This window comes from Oncorhynchus keta, chromosome 37, assembly GCF_023373465.1.
Source record: "Oncorhynchus keta strain PuntledgeMale-10-30-2019 chromosome 37, Oket_V2, whole genome shotgun sequence".
NCBI classification, from domain to species: Eukaryota; Metazoa; Chordata; class Actinopteri; order Salmoniformes; family Salmonidae; genus Oncorhynchus; species Oncorhynchus keta.
In genome coordinates, this window is record NC_068457.1 from 23475389 (window position 1) to 23498696 (window position 23308).

Here is a 23308-nt window from a genome sequence, read left to right on the forward strand (position 1 = left end):
ACACGCTCCAGCAGCTATATCTCTCGTCACTCCCAAAACCAATTCTTTCTTTGGCCGCCTCTCCTTCCAGTTCTCTGCTGCCAATGACTGGAACGAACTACAAAAATCTCTGAAACTGGAAACACTTATCTCCCTCACTAGCTTTAAGCACCAACTGTCAGAGCAGCTCACAGATGACTGCACCTGTACATAGCCCACCTATAATTTAGCCCAAACAACTACCTCTTTCCCAACTGTATTTAATTAATTAATTTATTTTGCTCCTTTGCACCCCATTGTTTTTATTTCTACTTTGCACATTCTTCCATTGCAAAACTACCATTCCAGTGTTTTACTTGCTATATTGTATTTACTTTGCCACCATGGCCTTTTTTGCCTTTACCTCCCTTCTCACCTCATTTGCTCACATTGTATATAGACTTGTTTCTACTGTATTATTGACTGTATGTTTGTTTTACTCCATGTGTAACTCTTTGTTGTTGCATGTGTTGAACTGCTTTGCTTTATCATGGCCAGGTCGCAATTGTAAATGAGAACTTGTTCTCAACTTGCCTACCTGGTTAAATAAAGGTGAAATAAATTAAAAATTAAAAACAATTCCATACTGTATTTATTTATTTTGCTCCTTTTTTTCACCACAGTATCTCTACTTGCACATCCATCTTTTGCACATCTACCATTCCAGTGTTTAATTGCCATATTGTAATTACTTCGCCACCATGGTCTATTTATTGCCTTAACTCCCTTATTTGACCTTATTTGCACTCACTGTATATAGACTTTGTTTTCTTTTTTTTCTACTGTATTATTGACTGTATGTTTTGTTCATTCCATGTGTAACTCTGTGTTGTTGTATGTGTTGAACTGCTATGCTTTATCTTGGCCAGGTTGCAGTTGCAAAGCTTACCTGGTTAAATAAAGGTGAAATAAAAAATGAAATTATAATTTCAACACAGTTTCGATGTGGTTTAGGTCATTTCAATGTAGTTTGATTCAAATAATCAAATCTTGAGTTGGTTATTTGAATTAACTGTGTAGTGCAAAAACACTAAACATGTACTGTACTGTACCTTCCCTGCAGCAACCAATAATGTTTTGCATAGAGAAGGGTAATGCTATTGGTTGAGTGGTGCATTTTATTCATCCTGTCACATAGCTGACTTATTTGTGTGTGTCTTTACTGATACTGTTGACAATGTGAGTTGTGTTGGAGCCAATGTACAGTACTTCCCCCTTAATATCAAAAGTAAATAATTAACTGGTATCTGCGCGTTACTGCAGTCTCTGTGACAGGAGGAGAGCAGCATAAGACCCACAGACGGTCTAATAATGTGCAGTCTGCTGACACTGGATGACTGGAAACAGCAGAGATGAAGGAGCTATGGATTATGGTTGTCTTTGCTACAGGTAAGACTTGCTATATATTTGATTCATTCAGGGTGGTTTAAGATGTTCAGACATACACTGACTGTACAAAACATTAAGAACACCTGCTCTTTCCATGACATAAACTGGCCAGGTGATTCCAGGTGAAAGCTATGATGCTTTATTAATGTCACTTGTTAAATTTACTTCAATCAATGTAGATGAAGGGGGGGGGGGACAGTTTAAAGAATGATTTTTAAGCCTTGAGATAATTGAGAAATGGATTGTGTATGTGTTCCATTCAGAGGGTGAATGGGCAAGACAAAAGATTTAAGTGCCTTTGAACAGGTATGGGAATAGGTGCCAGGCCCACCGTTTTTGTTCAAGAACTGCAACGCTGCTGGGTTTTTCATGCTCAACAGTTTCCTGTGTGTATCAAGAATGGTCCACCACCCAAAGGACATCCAGCCAACTTGACATAGCTGTGGGAAGCATTGGAATCAAAATGGGCCAGCATCCCTTTCGATACCTTGTAGAGTCCATGCCCTGACGAGTTGAGGCTGTTCTGAGGGCGAAAGTGTGTGGAGGTGCAACTCAATATCAGGAAGGTGTTCCTAATGTTTGGTATACTCAGTGTTTGATGCTGTTGTTAAGAGTCATCTGTGATTGAGAATTGTGTTGGAAAATTGCTTTCAATTCAGATGTGCAAACATGTATGATGCATTTAACTTATGAAATGATTATTACCCATATATAACCTTACTGTTTTTACAATTTGGTTTATTTAATTTTAAAATTCGATTTATAGTCAATGATTGATTTATGTTTTGTCTGTTTGCTGTGAGGGATACAATAGCATCAATGAAGACATTGTTTCAGACTTTATTTTTATCCAAACACTTTTTAGATTTATTGTTAATCTGCTGTTTACAGACTGTAAATAGACTACTGTCAGGTCTCAGATACAGTTGATAACAGAGTAGCCTTTGCTATCAAATGTCAACCGTGTTAAAGATTTCTTTCTCTCATAAAGTAGAGTAGAAAACCTTTCTACACTGATGCAGACACAATGAAACTGGAACAGCATGGATCATCTTTATAGCATGATTATAGCAACTGACACTATGTGTCCTTGTTTATGTGGTTTACTGAGTTAATTCTCTTTTATAAAGTCTCTTTACTACAGGGGGATCTCAGCACATCCTCTGCCATTCCAACCACCATTGACATAACTATCCCAACTACTGATGACCCTTTAACCCCTGACCCTCCAACTAGTGCCCCTCCAACTAATGACATGCCAACTACTGATAATCTAACTACCGACACTCCAACTACTGACACTCCAACTACCGACACTCCAACTACTGAATACCCTGCAACTACTACTGGTCATCCAACTACTAGTTACCTAACGACTACTGATCCTCCAGCTATTGGCTACATAAACACTACTGGTCTTGCGACTACTGGTTACCCTACCTCTATCCCTATCACCAGTATCAGTCTCCCCACCACCTCTACCAACACCACCACCATGTCTACCAACACCTCTACCAACACCTATCCTACCATCTCCAACACCACCACCCCTCCTACCATCTCTAACACGACGTCTAACACCAACACCACCTCTCCTACCATCTCTAACACCACGTCCAACACCAACACCACCCCCACCACCTCTACCAACACTACCACCACCTCTACCACCACCTCTAGCACCATCTCTAACACCACCACCACCTCTACCAACACTACCACCACCTCTACCAACACCTCTCCTATCATCTCAAACACCACCACCACTTCTCCTATCATCTCTAACACCATGTCTAACACCAACACCACCACCACCTCTCCTACCATCTCTAACACCACGTCTAACACCAACACCACCACCACCTCTACCAACACTACCGCCACCTCTCCTACCATCTCTAACACCACCACCACCTCTCCTATCATCTCTAACACCACATCTAACACCAACTCCACCACCACCTCTCCCACCATGTCTAACACCACCTCTAGCACCACGTCTAACACCACCACCTCCACCCCTACCACCACCACCACCTCTCCTACCACCTCTACCACCACCATCTCCACCTCTACCATCACAATCCTTCCTCTGGTCTGTATCAACGGTGGTGAGCTGCAGAGTGGAGTCTGTATCTGTCCTGATGAGTGGAACGGAGAGACCTGTTCAGAGGGTACATCCACACACTTACACTATACCTAACCCTGGCTCTACCATTCAGACTCCTCAACAATACTACACTACTATACCTAACCCTGGATCTACCATTCAGACTCCTCCGCAATACTACACTACTATACCTAACCCTGGATCTACCATTCAGACTCCTCCACAATACTACACTACTATACCTAACCCTGGATCAAACATTCAGACTCCTCAACAATACTACACTACTATACCTATCCCTGGATCTACCATTCAGACTCCTCCACAATACTACACTACTATACCTAACCCTGGATCAAACATTCAGACTCCTCAACAATACTACACTACTATACCTATCCCTGGATCTACCATTCAGACTCCTCCACAATACTACACTACTATACCTAACCCTGGATCAAACATTCAGACTCCTCAACAATACTACACTACTATACCTATCCCTGGATCTACCATTCAGACTCCTCCACAATACTACACTACTATACCTAACCCTGGATCTACCATTCAGACTCCTCCACAATACTACACTACTATACCTAACCCTGGATCTACCATTCAGACTCCTCCACAATACTACACTACTATACCTAACCCTGGATCTACCATTCAGACTCCTCCACAATACTACACTACTATACCTAACCCTGGATCTACGATTCAGATTCCTCCACAATACTACACTAATATACCTAACCCTGGATCTACCATTCAGACTCCTCCACAATACCACACTACTATACCTAACCCTGGATCTCACATTCACAGTACACACCACTACACTGCTATACCTAACCCTGGATCTCACATGCACAGTACACACCACTACACTACTATACCTAACCATGGATCTCACATTCAGACTACACACCACTCCGCTACTATACCTAACCCTGGATTTCACATTCACAGTCCACAACACTTTTCCTTGGATCTCACATTCAGAATATATATTTCATGTTCAGTCATACATTTGCTCCATGTTGAAATGTATTTTACTTCTATAGGGTATTTCTGCAATTCCACCATCATTGGTGATTTTTCCTTCCCAAGAACAACGGTTGACTGGTCTGCTTATTCAGAAGAGTTGTGTGATGAGAAGACAACCAGTGGTATGTTATTCACCACTTTTATTCACCTGAAATTACAAAAATGTATTTGTCTGTTACAGTCCTAATTAATGTTGTATTAGGTAACACAAAGCCTTGAGTATCTGTTCATCTTGGTTCCTCCAGCTGGTTTACCAAAAGCCTCAGCAAGATGTTTGAATGACACTGGCTCTCTGATGTTTGGTCCTCCTCATGAACTGCAGTGTGAATTTACCCTCAGTGACATTCTAGGAAATGTAAGTCAATAAGCATATTTTTTATGATCCTGATTTATGACCAGTCTTGATTTAGCATTCTTCTTTCTTCAGGTCAGTTACAGTCATCATTATGAGGACTGGATCTTACAGTTTGAAGATCACTAAACAACTGGCTTTTACCTTCAGATCATGTATTCTGTTCCTTTATTCTGCTTAACAGTTGATGAGAAACATTATTTATTTATTTATTGTGTTTTACGTAAAAATTGTATTTTTACATTTAGTAGACGCTCTTATCCAGAGTGACCTATAGTGGTGAGTGCATACATTTTCATACTTGTCCCCTGTGGGAATCGAACCCACAACCCTGGCATTGCAAGTGCCATTCTCTACCAACTGAGCCACATAAACTCAGCAAAAAAAGAAACATCCCTTTTTCAGGATCCTGTCTTCCAAAGATAATTTGTGAAAATCCAAATAACTTCACAGATCTTCATTGTAAAGGGTATAAACACTGTTTCCCATTCTTGTTCAATGAACCATAAACAATTCATGCACCTGTGGAACAAGACACTAACAACTTACAGACGGTAGGCAATTAAGGTCACAGTTATGAAAACTTAGGACACTAAAGAGGCCTTTCTACTGACTGAAAAACACCAAAAGAAAGATGCCCAGGGTCCCTGCTCATCTGCGTGAACGTGCCTTAGGCATGCTGCAAGGAAGCATGAGGACTGCAGACGTGGCCAGGGCAATAAATTGCAATGTCCGTACTGTGAGACACCTAAGACAGCGCTACAGGAGACAGGACGGACAGCTGGTCGTCCTCGCAATGGCAGACCACGTGTAACAACACCTGCACAGGATCGGTATATCCGAACATCACACCTGCGGGACAGGTACAGGATGGCAACAGCAACTGCCCGAGTTACACCAGGAACGCACAATCCCTCCATCAGTGCTCAGATTGTCCACAATAGGCTGAGAGAGGCTGGACTGAGGAATTGTAGGCCTGATGTAAGGCATCACCGGCAACAACGTCGCCTAGGGGCACAAACCCACCATCGCTGGACCAGACAGGACTGGCAAAAAGTGCTTTTCACTGACGAGTCGCGGTTTTGTCTCACCAGGGGTGATGGTTGGATTCGTGTTTATCGTCGAAGGAATGAGCGTTACTGCGATGCCTGTACTCTGGAGTGGGATCGATTTGGAGGTGGAGGGTCCGTCATGGTCTGGGGCGGTGTGTCACAGCATCATCAGACTGTGCTTGTTGTCATTGCAGGCAATCTCAATGCTGTGCTTTACAGGGAAGACATCCTCCTCCCTCATGTGGTATCCTTCCTGCAGTCTCATCCTGACATGACCCTCCAGCATTACAATGCCACCAGCTATACTGCTCATTCTGTGCATGATTTCCTGCAAGACAGGAATTTCAGATGGTCTGCCATGGCCAGCGAAAAGCCTGGATCTCAATCCCATTGAGCACGTCTGGGACCTGTTAGATTGGAGGGTGAGGGCTACGGCCATTCCCCTCAGAAATGTCCGGGAACTTACAGGTGCCTTGGTGGAAGAGTGGGGTAAAATCTCACAGCAAGAACAGGCAAATCTCGTGCAGTCTATGAGGAGGAGATGCACTGCAGTACTTAATGCAGCTGGTTCAGGATGTTGCTGCAACTTATACAATGTTCTGTTGAAAATCAATACTAAAATATAATAAATAAAAATCCTTGTCTCTCCCTGTTCAGATCTCCAGCAGTTCAGGTGATTTACTACAGTTGGCCTTCAGTACTCAGATCCTGACCTCCCAACCAGAGCGGCTGTCAGCTGACAACATCACCACAGCAGCTCAGATAGCTAACACACTGCTTCAGTCTGCAAATATCACAGAGGTATAACATGTTTTGAAATCAAGTTGTGAACTATGACATGTTCTGGAGAGAAACGTGAGGTTGTCACTGCAGTGATTTGAACACTTGAGGTTCATCCCCTGGTTTTCATCATGTTGCAGGACATCGCAGTGGCAGCTGTAACCACCATCAGTCAGCTGCTCAATGCCAGTGAGGAGAGTACACAGGAGAGAGACGCTGTCCAAAAGTACAGGAGTGTGTTTGTCAGTGTGTGTGTGTGAGCGTGCGTGTGTGGTGGTGTGTATTTCTGCATATATTTGAGTTTATGTGTGTACGTGTGCCTCAGTGTGTGTCTGTAGGGGTGCATGTACACTAATGTTTTTCTGTGTTTCTCTCCCAGCCTCACAGAGACCCTGGAGATGTTTTCCCTGGACCAGAGCAATAATGTGTCCTTGGTGGTTCAGCCCAACCTGGGAGTCCAGTCTGTCCAAGTACCAAGTGACTCAGTAGGGATCCAGTTTACTGCTCTGACTGGTGGGTGAGACTGCTAGTGAACCTACATACTGGCGTTTAAAATTATAGTTTATATCTGTGTTGACAGACTGTGTAAAACTTCTCAATTTTCAAATGTTTCTCCTCTGATGGTCAATAAGATTTTGTATGGATTTGATTTGTTGTACTGCAGAACTGTGGTGGCTGCTGAAGATGGCTCATATTAACAGCTGTAATGGAGCGAATGGAATGGCATAAAACACATGGATGTATTTGATACAATTCAACTTATTCTGCTTCAGCCGTTACAATGAGCCCGTACTCCCATGAATGTGCCACCCACCTCCTGTGGTACTGAAGTAACACTATATTGTTCTGATTTAAATTGCTAAATCAAATGAATCTCCTTCTCCAGGAAGATCTGGTAATTTTGTGGCCAACAGAATTCGTCTCAACACAAATACTTCTCAACTGATAGCTGATGAAGGAGGTGCGACCGATGTCCAGATTGTCATAGAATTCACACCAGGTGAGCCAATGTTGGTATGCAAACATAGTGTATAAACTCAAGCTTCAATTTCCTTGTTCCGCATTCACCAAGAGAGCTTAACTGCTCTTTGTGTTCTCCAAACATTTACATTTAGAGTCCCTATCGAGATAAGCCCTCAAGGCAAGGTCAAACTACTCATGTATATGAAGTTCTGATATGAACAACAATCACTCTTTCTCCCTCTCTCTCTCTCCCCTCTTTCTCAACCCACTCAGTTTTACATAGTAAAAACACAAACCACTCCATTGGTTTTGTGCTCTACCAAAACGACCGGTTCTTCAGGTCCAAGGCTTTCAGAGCTTCTCCAGGAACCAGCAGAAGGGTCATCTCTGCTAACCTGGGACAAGTGTCTGGGTTACATGTTGAGATGCTCTTCAAGCCCACAGTAAGATTTATCTTGGAATCAATAAACACATAGTGGTCCAAATTCTGTGGGAAATGCATTGGGAAGTTATTCATTATCTTAGTCACATGTTTGACACCCCTGATCGAAGTTCTCCATTGATGCTACAGGGAACATATGTTGTCTTGTACATAATACAATCTATCATAATTAGTATTTATTCTTTCCCACATTTACTTAAACCTGTTAGACTTCACAATAGACTGAGAATTTGAAAAAGATGAGTACTGTGAGTGCACGTCTTTTGCTGAAGGATTTACAGTGAGTTTGTGTCTGTTCTCTCTTCTCAGGCTGTTCCCAACACCTCCCTCTATGACTTTGCCTGCGTGTCATGGAACTACACGTTGAAAGACTGGAGCACCTTTGGCTGCTCCAAAGTCAACCACTTAGCAGACGGCCTGCGATGTTTCTGTAATCACACCACTAACTTTGCTGTGCTGATGGTGAATAGCGAGCTGCCTTCATCTCCCTTTTACTGACCACACTCTGACCTATCTGGGGTTCCTAGACTTTTTTGAAACATGACCCCATTTTGATACCTGAAGATTCTCGTGACCCAGCCATTTTGTAGTGTCTTAGCTCTTATTACTAATGGATATATTAAGAAAGTCTCCAATACAAGGAAGTGAACTGGAGCTTCACATTTGCTAAAGCTAGTTAGTGCAAGTACAGTGCTCTGTTCTTAAAGGAGACATCAGTAATTAACAGAAGATGACATTCCTTCTCTTATACAATCAGAGTCACTTCTACCAAACCACAATTGAAACATTTCCCAGAACTTGTTGTAGTTATTTTGCATCTTTTCATTTGAACTTGAACAGTTCATTTTTGTTTGTGTTTGTTTGTTTGTAAGTCCAGTCTGTCTGGTATCTTCGTTCTGGGTAGTGCCTTGGATTGTCTGGAGGCTCCTGCACATCAGCAGTGTGTGCTTGGTCCATAATAGTTTCTGCTATAGCAGCACCTTCATCCACACGTTCCCTTCTTTTAGCCTGGGGTCTCTGTACCGTCCCACCGTCCTCTACAGTTTCCTGTGTGTCTCTCCCAGGATCTCTCTGTGCCTGTTCTCTCTCGATTGTTGTGCTGTTTTCCGTGGAATGCATTTGGTTAATGTGACGCCGCCACATTATGTCTGGGCTCACTTGAACCTGGTAAGTTCTGGGTCCCGTTTGTGTGTGTACGATCCCTCTTGTCCATTTCCTCCCCCTTCTGTAATCTCGCACCATCACTTCCTGTACTGTTTGGAGATGGCGTTCCCGGCTGACATGAATCTTGAAAACTCATCACTTACAAAAGCTTGCACTTTGTCGCTTGCCAGCTGCAGAGCCGACCCGAAGCGAGTAAAAATTGTTCTGAGACACTATAGTCTGAGCTGAGGTGGAGGAGTCAGTGCCAAACACCTCTGTTCATTTGGAATTGACATCAACTATAACCAGAAACGTGCTTTCCAAAGGGGCCGGCGTCCACATGAATTCTCTGCAATGGTCTATTCCCATAAGTGGACTGGGGCAGGAGCAGGCATGTGAAAGGTTTCCAAACATCCGCTACAGTTCTTTGCCATATCTTCTATCTGTTGATCCAGCCTGAACCACCAGAAGTGGCTCTCGCGAGCAGCGTCATTTTGACAATTACAACATGCCTTTCATGTAGTTGCTGTAAAAGCTGTTTGTATTTCTGGGGTATGATGACTCTCAATCCCCACATCAAACATCGAAGGTTACATATGAAACCACGGTTATGTGAGCTATATGGTTCACTCCAATATATTGGTGTCACTCCGTGGCAGAGGGACACATCCGAGGTGAGGATTTACAGATTTTCTTCTGTGTACACCTGTCACGGCGGGGGTCTGCCCCTATGTATAAACCCCATGGCCGCGACACACAGGAGGAGCCTCTAGCACCGTAGAGAATTGTAGTGATCCATATAGCTCACATACGTAACTTTTGTTGTGTTTCACTATATTGGATCACTCCAATATATTGGTATAGAGGTGCTAGAGGGACCTGGTCAGCCAGTGGCGAAGTCCCAGAGCGGGACCAAGATACAGGGTCCGACAATGAGGAAGGGGTCCCAGCGACGCCCAGGGCTGCTGAACCAACCGCAGAGGGAGGTGCCACATTTATCCGATAGTACCTAGCAAGGGAGCAAGTGGAAGCCTAGCTGGCCGCAGCACAGTTATCAGCAAGGGGCTATGCCAGTCGGCTCTCAGTAGAGCCCAGGGCGCAGCCACACCTCTTGTTGAATGTGCCCCCACAGATCCCAGCACTGGCCTGCCAGTCAGGCAGTATGCTGTCTTAATCGTGTCCACGATCTAGTGAAAGAGCCTCTGCTTTGATAACCCAGCCCTCAGGACTCTCTCACCATAGCAGACAAAGAGCTGGTCTGTTGTTCTCACTGACCGTGTCTGCTCCACATAGGCAGCCAGTGCCCTCACAGGGCACAGCATGCCCGGAGGGAGGCCCAGACTCCCCCTCACTGCTGGGGGGTTGTAAGCAGTCAGGATAAAAGGGATGTTCACATGCCTGTCTGACAGAACCTTCGGGAGGAATGAAGGGTTGTGGCAGAGAGATATACTCCTCCCACCGGGGTCTATACATATGAACAGGTTTCTCACATACAGTGGGGCAAAAAAGTATTTAGACAGCCACCAAAGTTCTCCCACTTAAAAAGATGAGAGAGGCCTGTAATTTTCATCATAAGTACACTTCAACTATGACAGACAAAATTTGAAATAAAATCCAGAAAATCACATTGTAGGATTTTTTTATGGATTTATTTGCAAATTATGGTGGAAAATAAGTATTTGGTCACCTACAAACAAGCAAGATTTCTGGCTCTCACAGACCTGTAACTTCTTCTTTAAGAGGCTCCTCTGTCCTCCACTCGTTACCTGTATTAATGGCACCTGTTTGAACTTGTTATCAGTATTATGGCTGTCTTTTCTACAAATAAGACTTGCTCTATATTTGATTTATTCAGGGTGATTTAAGATGTTCATTAAGAGGTTAAGAGTCTTCTATGATTGAGAATTGTGTAGGAAAATTGCTTTCACTTCAGATGTGCAAACATGTATGATGCATTTAACTTATGAAATGATTATTACCCATATATAACCTTACTGTTTTTAGTTTGGTTTATGAATTTTTAAGTTTGGTTTATAGTCAATGATTGATTTATGTTTTGTCTGTTTGCTGCGAGGGATACAATAGCATCAATGAAGACATTGTTTCAGACTTTTATCCAAACACGTTCGATTTACTGTTAAGCCATTGTTTACATACTGTGAAGAGACTACTGTCAGGTCTCAGATACAGTTGATAACAGATAGCCTTTGCTATCAGCCGTTTATTGGGAGTGATAATGACTTCTTTCTCTCATAAAGTACAATAGAAAACCTTTCTACCCGGATGCAGACACAATGAAACTGGAACAGCATGGATCATCTTTATAGCATGCTTATAGCAACTGACACTATGTGTCCTTGTTTATGTGGTTTACTGAGTTAATTCTCTTTTATAAAGTCTCTTTACTACAGGGGAATCTCACCACATCCTCTGCCATTCCAACCACCATTGACATAACTACCCCAACTACTACTGCTCCTATAACCCCTGACCCTCCAACCACTACTGCCCCTATAACCCCTGACCCTCCAACCACTACTGCCCCTATAACCCCTGACCCTCCAACCACTACTGCCCCTATAACCCCTGACACTCCAACCACTACTGCCCCTATAACCCCTGACCCTCCAACCACTACTGCCCCTATAACCCCTGACCCTCCAACCACTACTGCCCCTATAACCCCTCACCCTCCAACCACTACTGCCCGTATAACCCCTGACCCTCCAACCACTACTGCCCCTATAACCCCTGACACTCCAACCACTACTGCCCCTATAACCCCTCACCCTCCAACCACTACTGCCCCTATAACCCCTGACCCTCCAACCACTACTGCCCCTATAACCCCTGACACTCCAACCACTACTGCCCCTATAACCCCTCACCCTCCAACCACTACTGCCCCTATAACCCCTGACACTCCAACCACTACTGCCCCTATAACCCCTGACCCTCCAACCACTACTGCCCCTATAACCCCTGACCCTCCAACCACTACTGCCCCTATAACCCCTGACCCTCCAACCACTACTGCCCCTATAACCCCTGACCCTCCAACCACTACTGCCCCTATAACCCCTGACACTCCAACCACTACTGCCCCTATAACCCCTGACCCTCCAACCACTGCTGCCCCTATAACCCTCACCCTCCAACCACTACTGCCCCTATAACCCTCACCCTCCAACCACTACTGCCCCTATAACCCCTGACCCTCCAACCACTACTGCCCCTATAACCCCTGACACTCCAACCACTACTGCCCCTATAACCCCTGACACTCCAACCACTACTGCCCCTATAACCCCTGACCCTCCAACCACTACTGCCCCTATAACCCCTGACCCTCCAACCACTACTGCCCCTATAACCCTCACCCTCCAACCACTACTGCCCCTATAACCCTCACCCTCCAACCACTACTGCCCCTATAACCCCTCACCCTCCAACCACTACTGCCCCTATAACCCCTGACCCTCCAACCACTACTGCCCCTATAACCCTGACCCTCCAACCACTACTGCCCCTATAACCCCTGACACTCCAACCACTACTGCCCCTATAACCCCTGACCCTCCAACCACTACTGCCCCTATAACCCCTCACCCTCCAACCACTACTGCCCCTATAACCCCTGACCCTCCAACCACTACTGCCCCTATAACCCCTCACCCTCCAACCACTACTGCCCCTATAACCCCTGACACTCCAACCACTACTGCCCCTATAACCCCTCACCCTCCAACCACTACTGCCCCTATAACCCCTGACACTCCAACCACTACTGCCCCTATAACCCCTGACCCTCCAACCACTACTGCCCCTATAACCCCTCACCCTCCAACCACTACTGCTCCTATAACCCCTCACCCTCCAACCACTACTGCCCCTATAACCCCTGACCCTCCAACCACTACTGCCCCTATAACCCCTGACACTCCAACCACTACTGCCCCTATAACCCCTGACACTCCAACCACTACTGCCCCTATAACCCCTGACCCTCCAACCACTACTGCCCCTATAACCCCAGACCCTCCAACCACTACTGCCCCTATAACCCCTCACCCTCCAACCACTACTGCCCCTATAACCCCTCACCCTCCAACCACTACTGCCCCTATAACCCCTGACCCTCCAACCACTACTGCCCCTATAACCCCTGACCCTCCAACCACTACTGCCCCTATAACCCCTGACACTCCAACCACTACTGCCCCTATAACCCCTGACCCTCCAACCACTACTGCCCCTATAACCCCTGACCCTCCAACCACTACTGCCCCTATAACCCCTGACACTCCAACCACTACTGCCCCTATAACCCCTGACCCTCCAACCACTACTGCCCCAATAACCCCTGAACCTCCAACTAGTGCTCCTCCAACTAATGACACTCCAACTACTGATACAATGGGACAAAAAAGTATTTAGTCAGCCACCAATTGTGCAAGTTCTCCCACTTAAAATGATGAGAGGCCTGTAATTTTCATCATAGGTACACTTCAACTGTGACAGACAAAATGAAAATCAATATCCAGAAAATCACATTGTAGGATTTTTAATGAATTTATTTGCAAATTATGGTGGAAAATAAGTATTTGGTCACCTACAAACAAGCAAGATTTCTGGCTCTCACAGACCTGTAACTTCTTCTTTAAGAGGCTCCTCTATCCTCCACGCGTTACCTGTATTAATGGCACCTGTTTGAACTCAGTATAAAAGACACCTGTCCACAACCTCAAACAGTCACACTACAAACTCCACTATGGCCAAGACTAAAGAGCTGTCTAAAGACACAACAGAAACAAAATTGTAGACCTGCACCAGGCTGGGAAGACTGAATCTGCAATAGGTAAGCAGCTTGGTTTGAGGAAATCAACTGTGGGAGCAATTATTAGGAAATGGAAGACATACAAGACCACTGATAATCTCCCTCGATCTGGGGCTCCACGCAAGATCTCACCCCGTGGGGTCAAAATGATCACAAGAATGCTGAGCAAAAATCCCAGAACCACACGGGGGGACCTAGTGAAAGACCTGCAGAGAGCTGGGACCAAAGTAACAAAGCCTACCATCAGTAACACACTACGCCGCCAGGGACTCAAATCCTGCAGTGCCAGACGTGTCCCCATGCTTAAGCCAGTACATGTCCAGGCCCGTCTGAAGTTTGCTAGAGAGCATTTGGATGACCCAGAAGAAGATTGGGAGAATGTCATATGAAACGAAAATAGAACTTTTTGGTAAAAACTCAACTCGTCGTGTTTGGAGGACAAAGAATGCTGAGTTGCATCCAAAGAACACCGTACCTACTGTGAAGCATGGGGGTGGAAACATCATGCTTTGGGGCTGTTTTTCTGCAAAGGAACCAGGACGACTGATCCGTGTAAAGGAAAGAATGAATGGGGCCATGTATCGTGAGATTTTGAATGAAAACCTCCTTCCATCAGCAAGGGCATTGAAGATGAAACGTGACTGGGTCTTTCAGCATGACAAGGATCCCAAACACACCGCCCGGGCAACGAAGGAGTGGCTTCGTAAGAAGCATTTCAAGGTCCTGGAGTGACCTAGCCAGTCTCCAGATCTCAACCCCATAGAAAACATCACTGCTCTAGAGGAGATCTGCATGGAGGAATGGGCCAAAATACCAGCAACAGTGTGTGAAAACCTTGTGAAGACTTACAGAAAACATTTGACCTCAGTCATTGCCAACAAAGGGTATATAACAAAGTATTGAGATAAACTTTTGTTTTTGACCAAATACTTATTTTCCACCATAATTTGCAAATAAATTCATTAAAAATCTTACAATGTGATTTTCTGGATTTCTTTTCTCATTTTGTCTGACATAGTTGAAGTGTACTATGATGAAAATTACAGGCTTCTCTCATCTTTTTAAGTAGGAGAACTTGCACAATTGGTGGCTGACTAAATAGTTTTTTGCCCCACTGTAGGTGTTCCTTTTGTCCAGGTGGGAAAGGGCAGTGTGGAGTGCGAATGAGATTGTGTCATCTGTGCATCTGTTGGGGCGGTATGCAAATTAGAGTGGGTCTAGGGTTTCCAGCATGATGGTGTTGATGTGAGCCATGACCAGCCTTTCAAAGCACTTCATGACCACCAACGTGAGTGCTACGATAGTAGAGGGACACATCCGAGGTAAGGATTTACAGATTTACCCCCGTGAACAACTGTGTCACGGCTGGGGTCCGCCCCTATATATAGATCCCATGGCTGCGACACACGTTCTCGTTCATTTTCTCGGGGGACGTCCGTATGGTTTGAGGTAAAAACTTTATGAAGTTCACTTGGTAAGTCACTGGTTTTCACACTGCTGTCCACTGACATGTCCTATTATTTTCCAGGAGCTGATTGAGAGGCTGGAGTACTGCTGAAAGGTTTGGGAGGAATCTTCTGTCGTAATTGATCTGTCCAGTGAAAGATCTCACTTCAGTCACATTTTGCGGCCGTGGTGCCTGTACCACTGCATTGATTTTTGTCCTGTGTTTTGGGCAATCCATTGCGGGCAATTTCATGTCGACAGAAGACAATCTTGTCTTTGAGGAAATCACACTTCTGTATGTTTGCCTGCAGTCCGTACTCTTTGTCTTCTCTGGACCTCTTCCAGGTTAGCCAGTTGCTCTTTGTCTGTGCGTCCTGTTACGATACACTGTGTTCATGGGATTCCTTGCAAACTCTGGCCAATAGTTTGTTGCCAAATGGTTGGGCCGATGCATTGCCAAAAACCAGGCGATTATACCTTTTGTGTGTGTTTATTGTCAGGTACTGTTTGAACCTCTCTTCAACCGGTAGCTGCAGATAAGCCTTCACAGTTAACACACCCATCTTTCTTCACAATAGGAACTATGGGTGTGGCCCATTCGCTTCTGTCCACTTTCGGCAGAATTCCTGTATCCTGCAAGCGTTCCATTTCCGCTTCCACCTTTGGTCTCAGGGAGTATGGAACAGATCTGGCTTTGCAGAATGTTGTGTTGCATCATCTCCCAGTACGAGTTTGGCTGTGAAGCCTTTTACTGTTGCCATCTGATCACTGAAAACGGTTGCATATTTCTTCAGCAAGTGTTCCAGTGTTTGGTCTGAGCCCTTCCTTTTAGGCTGGGATGTGTGGAGCATTTTCAAGTCACGCCAGTTCAGTTTTAGTTTAGACAACCGTTCCCTGCGAACAAATAAGGGGTCAGTACCAGGCTCCACATACACCTGTAACTGCTGTGTTTGCTTCCCATAATTCACTCTGTCTTGTAACCATTGGGCTCAATGACTCTCCTGAGTAGGTCTTCAGCAACACATTTATTTTCTTCAGCTTGATATCCTTGAAGTGTTCATTGTAGCCAGTTGTTGAAATTATAGACACTGCAGATCCTGTGTCCAGCTCCATTTTGAGTGATGTGCCTTCGATTTCTGGTGTCACCGATATTGCACTACTGCTGGGAGAAGTCACTGTGTTTAACTCCATTGTACCAATGAATTGTTCAACTGAATCACTGCCACTGTTCTCTGCTAGTGCATTCACAGGCCTTTTCACTTTCTCAGTTTTCCTCTTGTGACTGTACTTTGCTCTGCATGCTCTTTGAATGTCCCATTTATATTACATTTGTGACACATTTTGTCTTTGAAACGGCAGTCCTCTGCTCTGACCATCCCTGTTGCATTTTTAGGCCACACGGTGGTGCTGTCGACTGCATGAGAACTTGTGCAGGCAAGTTTATGAGAGGAGGTCAGTCTTTATGCAACTCAATTGCATCTTTGGTCGCGGTTTCCATAGCTACAGCAATTTCAACAGCCTTTGCAAAAGTGAGATCTGATTCTGTGAGCAAACGTTTCTGAATGTGTTCATGTTTCAGTCCATAAGCAAATCTTTCCCTTAATGTGTAATTTAGGTTCTCTCCAAACTGGCAATGCTCAGACAGTTTCATCAACTCTGCTACCCTCCCCTCATTCTGGTGTCAGTTCTGGAAATGAAAATGTTCCGCGATCAGGAGTGGTTTAGGTGATTTTGCAATATCTCCACAATCTCTGTGAATGTTTTCTTGGAGGGCTTCAGAGAGGCAGTCAGATCTCTTAGCAAACTGTACGTTTTGGGGCCAATCACCCTCAACAGCACTGATACAATGTTGTTTGCAATGAAGTACTGTTCCAGACGTTCAATGTAAGTCGCCTCCTTTTCTTGCGTGTCATCAAACTTGATGCTATATATTCTCTTTACCTCCGGCTCTGCGGGTCTTTGATCTGCAGCCTCATGATCGTCAGCACTCCCCTCGTCATCACTGGTTGTTGGCTGCTGCGCTACATGGTTGAAATGTTCCTCTCTTTCTACGAGCCCCGTCTGCATTCGTGATGCACAATGTAGGTAATCATCCTTGTCGCCATTGTAGTGTCTTAGCTCTTATTACTAATGGATATAATAAGAAAGACCGAATATAAGGAAGTGAACTGGAGCTTCACATTTACTACAGCTAGTTAGTACAAGTATCAATCACAGTTTTTTTTATAAAGCCCTTTTTACATCAGCCGATGTCACAAAGTGCTGTACAGAAACCCAGCCTAAAACCAAACAGAAGCAAATGCAGATGTAGAAGCACGGTGGCTAGGAAAAAATCCCTAGAAAGGCCAGAAACCTAGGAAGAAACCTAGAGAGGAACCAGGCTCTGAGGGGTGGCCAGTCCTCTTCTGGCTGTGCCGGGTGGAGATATTAACAGTACATGTTAATATCAGGCCAAGATGTTCAAACATTCATAGATGATCAGCATGGTCAAATAATAATAATCACAGTGCTTGAGGAGGGTGCAACAGGTCAGCACCTCAGGAGTAAATGTCAGTTGGCTTTTCATAGCCGATCATGCAGACTTAGTGACAGCAGGTGCGGTAGAGAGAGAGAGAGTCAAAAAGCAGGTCCGGTGACCAAGTCAGGGTTCCATAGCTGCAGGCAGAACAGTTTAAACTGGAGCAGCAGCACGACCAGGTGGACTATGGACAGCAAGGAGTCATCTGGCCAGGTAGTCCTGAGGCATGGTCCTAGGGCTCAAGGCCCCCAAGAGAAGAGAAAGAGAGAATTAGAGGGAGCATATTTCACACAGAACACCGGATAAGACAGGATAAATAATCCAGATATAACAGACTGACCCTAGCCCCCGACACATAAACTATTGCAGCATAAATACTGGCGGCTGAGACAGGAGGGGTTGGGAGACACTGTGGCCTCGTCCGACGATACCCCCGGACAGGGCCAAACAGGCAAGATATAACCCCATCCACTTTCCCAAAGCACAGCCCCCACACACCACTAGAGGGATATCTTCAACCACCAACTTACTACCCTGAGACAAGGCTGAGTATAGCCCACAAAGCGCCAACCCAGACATGAAGATCACGTCAGAGACTCAACCCACTCAAGTGATACACCCCTCCTAGCATGGAAGAGCACCAGCAAGCCAGTGACTCAGCCCCCGTTATAGGGTTAGAGGCAGAGAATCCCAGTGGAGAGAGGGGAACCGGCCAGGCAGAGACAGCAAGGGTGGTTTGTCGCTCCAGAGCCTTTCTGTTCACCTTCACACCCCTGGGCCAGACTACACTCAATCATAGGACCTACTGAAGAGATGAGTCTTCAATAAAGACTTTAAAGGTTGAGACAGAGTGCGCGTCTCTCACATGGATAGGCAGACCATTCCATAAAAATGGAGCTCTATAGGAGAAAGCCCTGCCTCCAGCTGTTTGCTTAGAAATTCTAGGGACAATAAGGAGGCCTGCGTCTTATGACTGTAGCGCACATGTTGGCATGTACGGCAGAACCAAATAGGAAAGATAGATAGGAGCAAGCCCATGTAAGGCTTAGTAGGTTAGCAGTAAAACCTTGAAATCAGGCCTAGTCTTAACAGGAAGCCAGTGTAGAAAGGCTAGCACTAGTAATATGATCACATTTTTTGGTTCTTGCCAAGATTCTAGCAGCCGTGTTTAGCACTAATTGAAGTTTATTTACAAGTACAACATCGAGCAACACTGCACATGACCAAGGGTGCTCTGTTCTTAAAGGGGACATCAGTAATTAGCAGAACATAACACTTTAATGTTTTGTAGTAATTAAGAGCCAATGTTTACTTTTTTATTTGGGGCTATGGCAGTCACTTGCAAAACATTTGAACAGTGTCTCTGCGTGTCTTCTTTGATTTGAATGCAGACTGGTACACTAACTCCAGCCGCGCACAGATATGAGCTGTCAAAGGGGTACCAAGAGTTTTAATACTCAGAGGGAGACGGTATTTATTCCCTTTGAGTCAGGAACCAAAATGTGTTTTCTGCAGCATTCGGTCATATGATGAGTGGATCAGCTTTTCTATGTCACTTCCCGGCATGTCAACTAAGTCAGGATCACACTCAAACGGATTTCTCTCCAATAAGACATTTTCTCTTCTGAATCTACGGTCACTCATCTGCAGAATGTTAGAATATTTGAGTATTTCTCTTGCATGCTTGTGTTCAGTTTCCCTAATATGACAGTTGCACAGGCAGTGCGACACATTTATTTTAATTTCACAAAAAGTCAGCAAAGTCTGTTTGTTTTTTTGCCCACTATTCAATCCTATGGAATCTGTTTTCATCAGTATAGTCACGCAGCACACTGAACATCCTTTGTGCTGTTTCATGCTCAAAAATCGTAAGACAGAACAATATGTCCTTGTGAATAGCATCCCCGACATGTAGCTAACAAAAGTAAATGAACGGGCATCTCGGCCCTCACAACTCACATCCATTTGGAAAGCTGGGGAGTTTTTTAGTGGTTCAGTCAGTTTCCTATTGATTGTGAGCTATAGCATCAATTCTTAGATTTACAGTGTTATCAGAGAAAGGTATTGATGTGAGTTTCTGTGCCTCCCCACACCTTGTTTTCACCATATCGATTGTTGCGGTAATATACCTGAAATAGTGTGTGGTTTCATATCGTAGTGGGCCTAGCCATTCACCATGGGAATAGAGTGACCACATGTCTCGGATTGTGAGGGACAGTCCTCCATTTTGGACCTTTGTCCCGCAACCAAACAATCACGTCCCACATTTTATCAACACATTCAAACACCACCACCAATTTAGAAGAAAAAAAACATCTTTGTCCCGTATTTCAGTCAGACATTCCAACCTGTCTCTTGCAGTCCCGTTGCCTGTATACCTGTGTATACCTGTATATCGTAAGGATGTGGTAGCTTACAGCCATGGTGATGTTAAAGACTTTTCTCCAATCAGTGTTGAGATCTGATATTCTGCTCAGCACAAGATGAGACCTAGCCTATCATCAACCAGTATTTCTCAAAACCTTCCGGACTAAATTCCAGCAAACTTGGAGAGGACATTTAGGCCTCATAAACTACTTCAAAAATCTTCTGATGAAGAGCTAGAAAAGTAAGTAAATAGCCATATTAGACTGAAAGAGATAGGCACAGCAGTGGAAAGTAGGGTGCTGAAGGTGCAGCACCCCCTGAAAAATGTGAAAATAATCATAAATATTTTCACAACAATAGTGCATTGGGCCTTTACTAGTCTTGTATTAGTGACTTACAGTCACGTCAAACATTGCAGCCAAAACAACAGAAAAGTAGCTGCATTTGCATTTGTTTAAGCTGTTTTCTAGTGACATTTATTTGGATGAAATTTAGCCTGACAGAGAAAATGTGCTCACTAGTCAGGACACTGTTGTTTAGAGGAGCTAGCCAACAACAACACAGCTAACACAATCACTTCAAACTGAAGCTGGAAAGATTTCAAATTAGCTGCCCTTTGTTTCGTTTGACCTTTTACCAATTGACATTTCTTGGTATATAACCATAAAAATGGTACCAGCTGATTCATGATTTCAACTGGCTGAGAAACGTCGCCTCCCTGTCAAATCTACAATGTAGAAAACAAAAAGAAATGTGAGATAATATCTAGATGCTTTTTATAGTAGAGATCAAGTTTATACATTGACTGACTGGGCTGATGAGATAGTGGATTGAGATGTCAGATGGGACAGAGTAAATAGGCATTTTAACGTCATAGATTTAGTCGGTGTTAACTTGTGGAATAGACACCAGCTGGAATGCAGTTTTAACCAATCAGCATTCAGGATCACACCCACACATTGTATAAAAAAGCTGAATCAATATCTTGGAAGATCACATAATTATTATTTATTATTCTACATAACATAATCAAATATAATAGCATAATATAATGTTACTATTACATTAAAAACACCACCTCATGAGATTCAGGTGGTTGGTTAGCTGTATATTCCCAAAATATGATCATGCCACTAGGCAGAATGTGCTTTGATTGAGAAAAAAAATCATGAAGCTACATAGTTTATTAACACCATCTGCTCTAACTTGTGCATGAAACAGTAACTCAATATGATCTAAATGCATATTCTCATGAATCTGATTGAGATTAAACGATTGGCTATCAGATGCAGTTTGGACATTTCACTGTCAAAACATGAATAATTTTTATTCATGATTGACAGATGATGCATTGGCCTATTTTGAAGTTAGGTACAGGGTAGGTTGCACTGTCCCATAAATCCTCCTGTTGTCTCACATTTTTTTTATTTTAAATGTGGTCACCTTAAGTGGGAATGATTCAAGTGCAGCGGTCAAGTGCGGCCTTTTCCCACGATCTAAGGGCGCTCTCTGGTTGATTTTTATGTTTTAGATTTGAATAATTTTCATTTAGATTTTTAAGGTTATCCACATCATAGTGATTTTGAGAAACAAAGACACTCATTATTTTATATATATATTTTTTTTTGCAGGATTTTGGATATTCTCCTGCAACCCCATTTTCAAATCAGGCGACCCCACATGGGGTCGTGACCCCTAGTGTTGGAACCGCTGACCTATGGTTTACCACAGCATATCCAGACAGATGAGGGCGAGGCCTTTATACAGTATGATTGAGACATAAATTTAGTGTTGAAATATTTTTTGTTTGTTTTTTTCTACAGTCATTCAGGAGGGATTTTAAATACGCTGAAGTGCTGAACTGGATCACCATATTGGGATGCTCCATGTCCATCATAGGGTTGAGTTTAACAATAACATTCCAGATGGTGACCAGGTAAGATCCTACAGGGTTCCAGAACCAATTCAAAATATACAGTAACATTCCAGATGGTGACCAGGTAAGATCCTACAGGGTTCCAGAACCAATTAAAAATATACATTAACATTCCAGATGGTGACCAGGTAAGATCCTACAGGGTTCCAGAACCAATTCAAAATATACAGTAACATTCCAGATGGTGACCAGGTAAGATCCTACAGGGTTCCAGAACCAATTAAAAATATACAATAACATTCCAGATGGAGACCAGGTAAGATCCTACAGGGTTCCAGAACCAATTCAGAATGATCAATAGTGTAAAGAAGCCCTTTGTCTGATCCAACAGGACTTGATAGGTGAAACCATTATAAAACTCACTATTATTGAACCAACACATCCATAGCTACACATCTAACTTCCCTAACATAGTGTTGTCTATCACCTGTCCCCAGGAAATCACGCAAAACCAACCCAACGGTCCTCTTAGTGAGCGTCTGCATGTGTCTCCTGATCTTCACCCTCCTCTTCATGTTGGGAGTGGACAACCCTCATAAACAGCTGGGCAAACCTAAAATACAGGAGGACAACATTCTCCCCCCATCTGACACACACACAGAGCAGGACAGAGGGCCCTGTACTGCAGTGGCAGTCCTGCTGCAGTACTTCCTGTTGGGGACGTTCACCTGGAACACGCTGTACGCCACACATGTCTTCCTAATGATCAGAAACAGCCTGGCCACCAGCCCATCACACTTCACAGCCTATACCGTGGCCATCGGATGGGGTAGGACAGCATGGAGAAACATCAAGTATTTAGTAGTTTCGGCTGACATTAGACCTGGGCTCCTTGAACTAAAACTAATGCTAGGTGATATTTTCAGGCTCTAATAAGCCTGAAATAGAAATTAAAAGCTACTCGT

At 44.1% G+C, this 23308-nt stretch overlaps 1 protein-coding gene across 38 annotated transcripts in view; it reads left to right on the forward strand.

Annotated features, from left to right (window-relative positions):
- Positions 1–1282: 1282 nt before the first annotated feature.
- Positions 1283–23308, forward strand: part of adgrg7.1 (adhesion G protein-coupled receptor G7, tandem duplicate 1) — a 130757-nt gene continuing 108731 nt past the window's right edge. For 36 of the 38 annotated variants that reach the window (XR_008095815.1, XR_008095811.1, XR_008095807.1 and 33 more), the window contains exons 1-12: positions 1283–1407; positions 2538–3581; positions 4585–4689; positions 4813–4922; positions 6629–6772; positions 6892–6977; positions 7131–7264; positions 7638–7751; positions 7988–8157; positions 8466–8618; positions 22291–22403; positions 22841–23172. Coding sequence is in view for 5 of the 38 variants with exons in the window: in XM_052499771.1 (XP_052355731.1) it covers positions 1371–1407; positions 2538–3581; positions 4585–4689; positions 4813–4922; positions 6629–6772; positions 6892–6977; positions 7131–7264; positions 7638–7751; positions 7988–8157; positions 8466–8618; positions 22291–22403; positions 22841–23172 (2542 nt within the window). In the remaining 33 variants the exon portion in view is untranslated. The remainder of the gene's footprint in view (positions 1408–2537; positions 3582–4584; positions 4690–4812; positions 4923–6628; positions 6773–6891; positions 6978–7130; positions 7265–7637; positions 7752–7987; positions 8158–8465; positions 8619–22290; positions 22404–22840; positions 23173–23308) is intronic. The other 2 variants (XM_052499772.1, XM_052499773.1) reach the window with 2 other exon arrangements.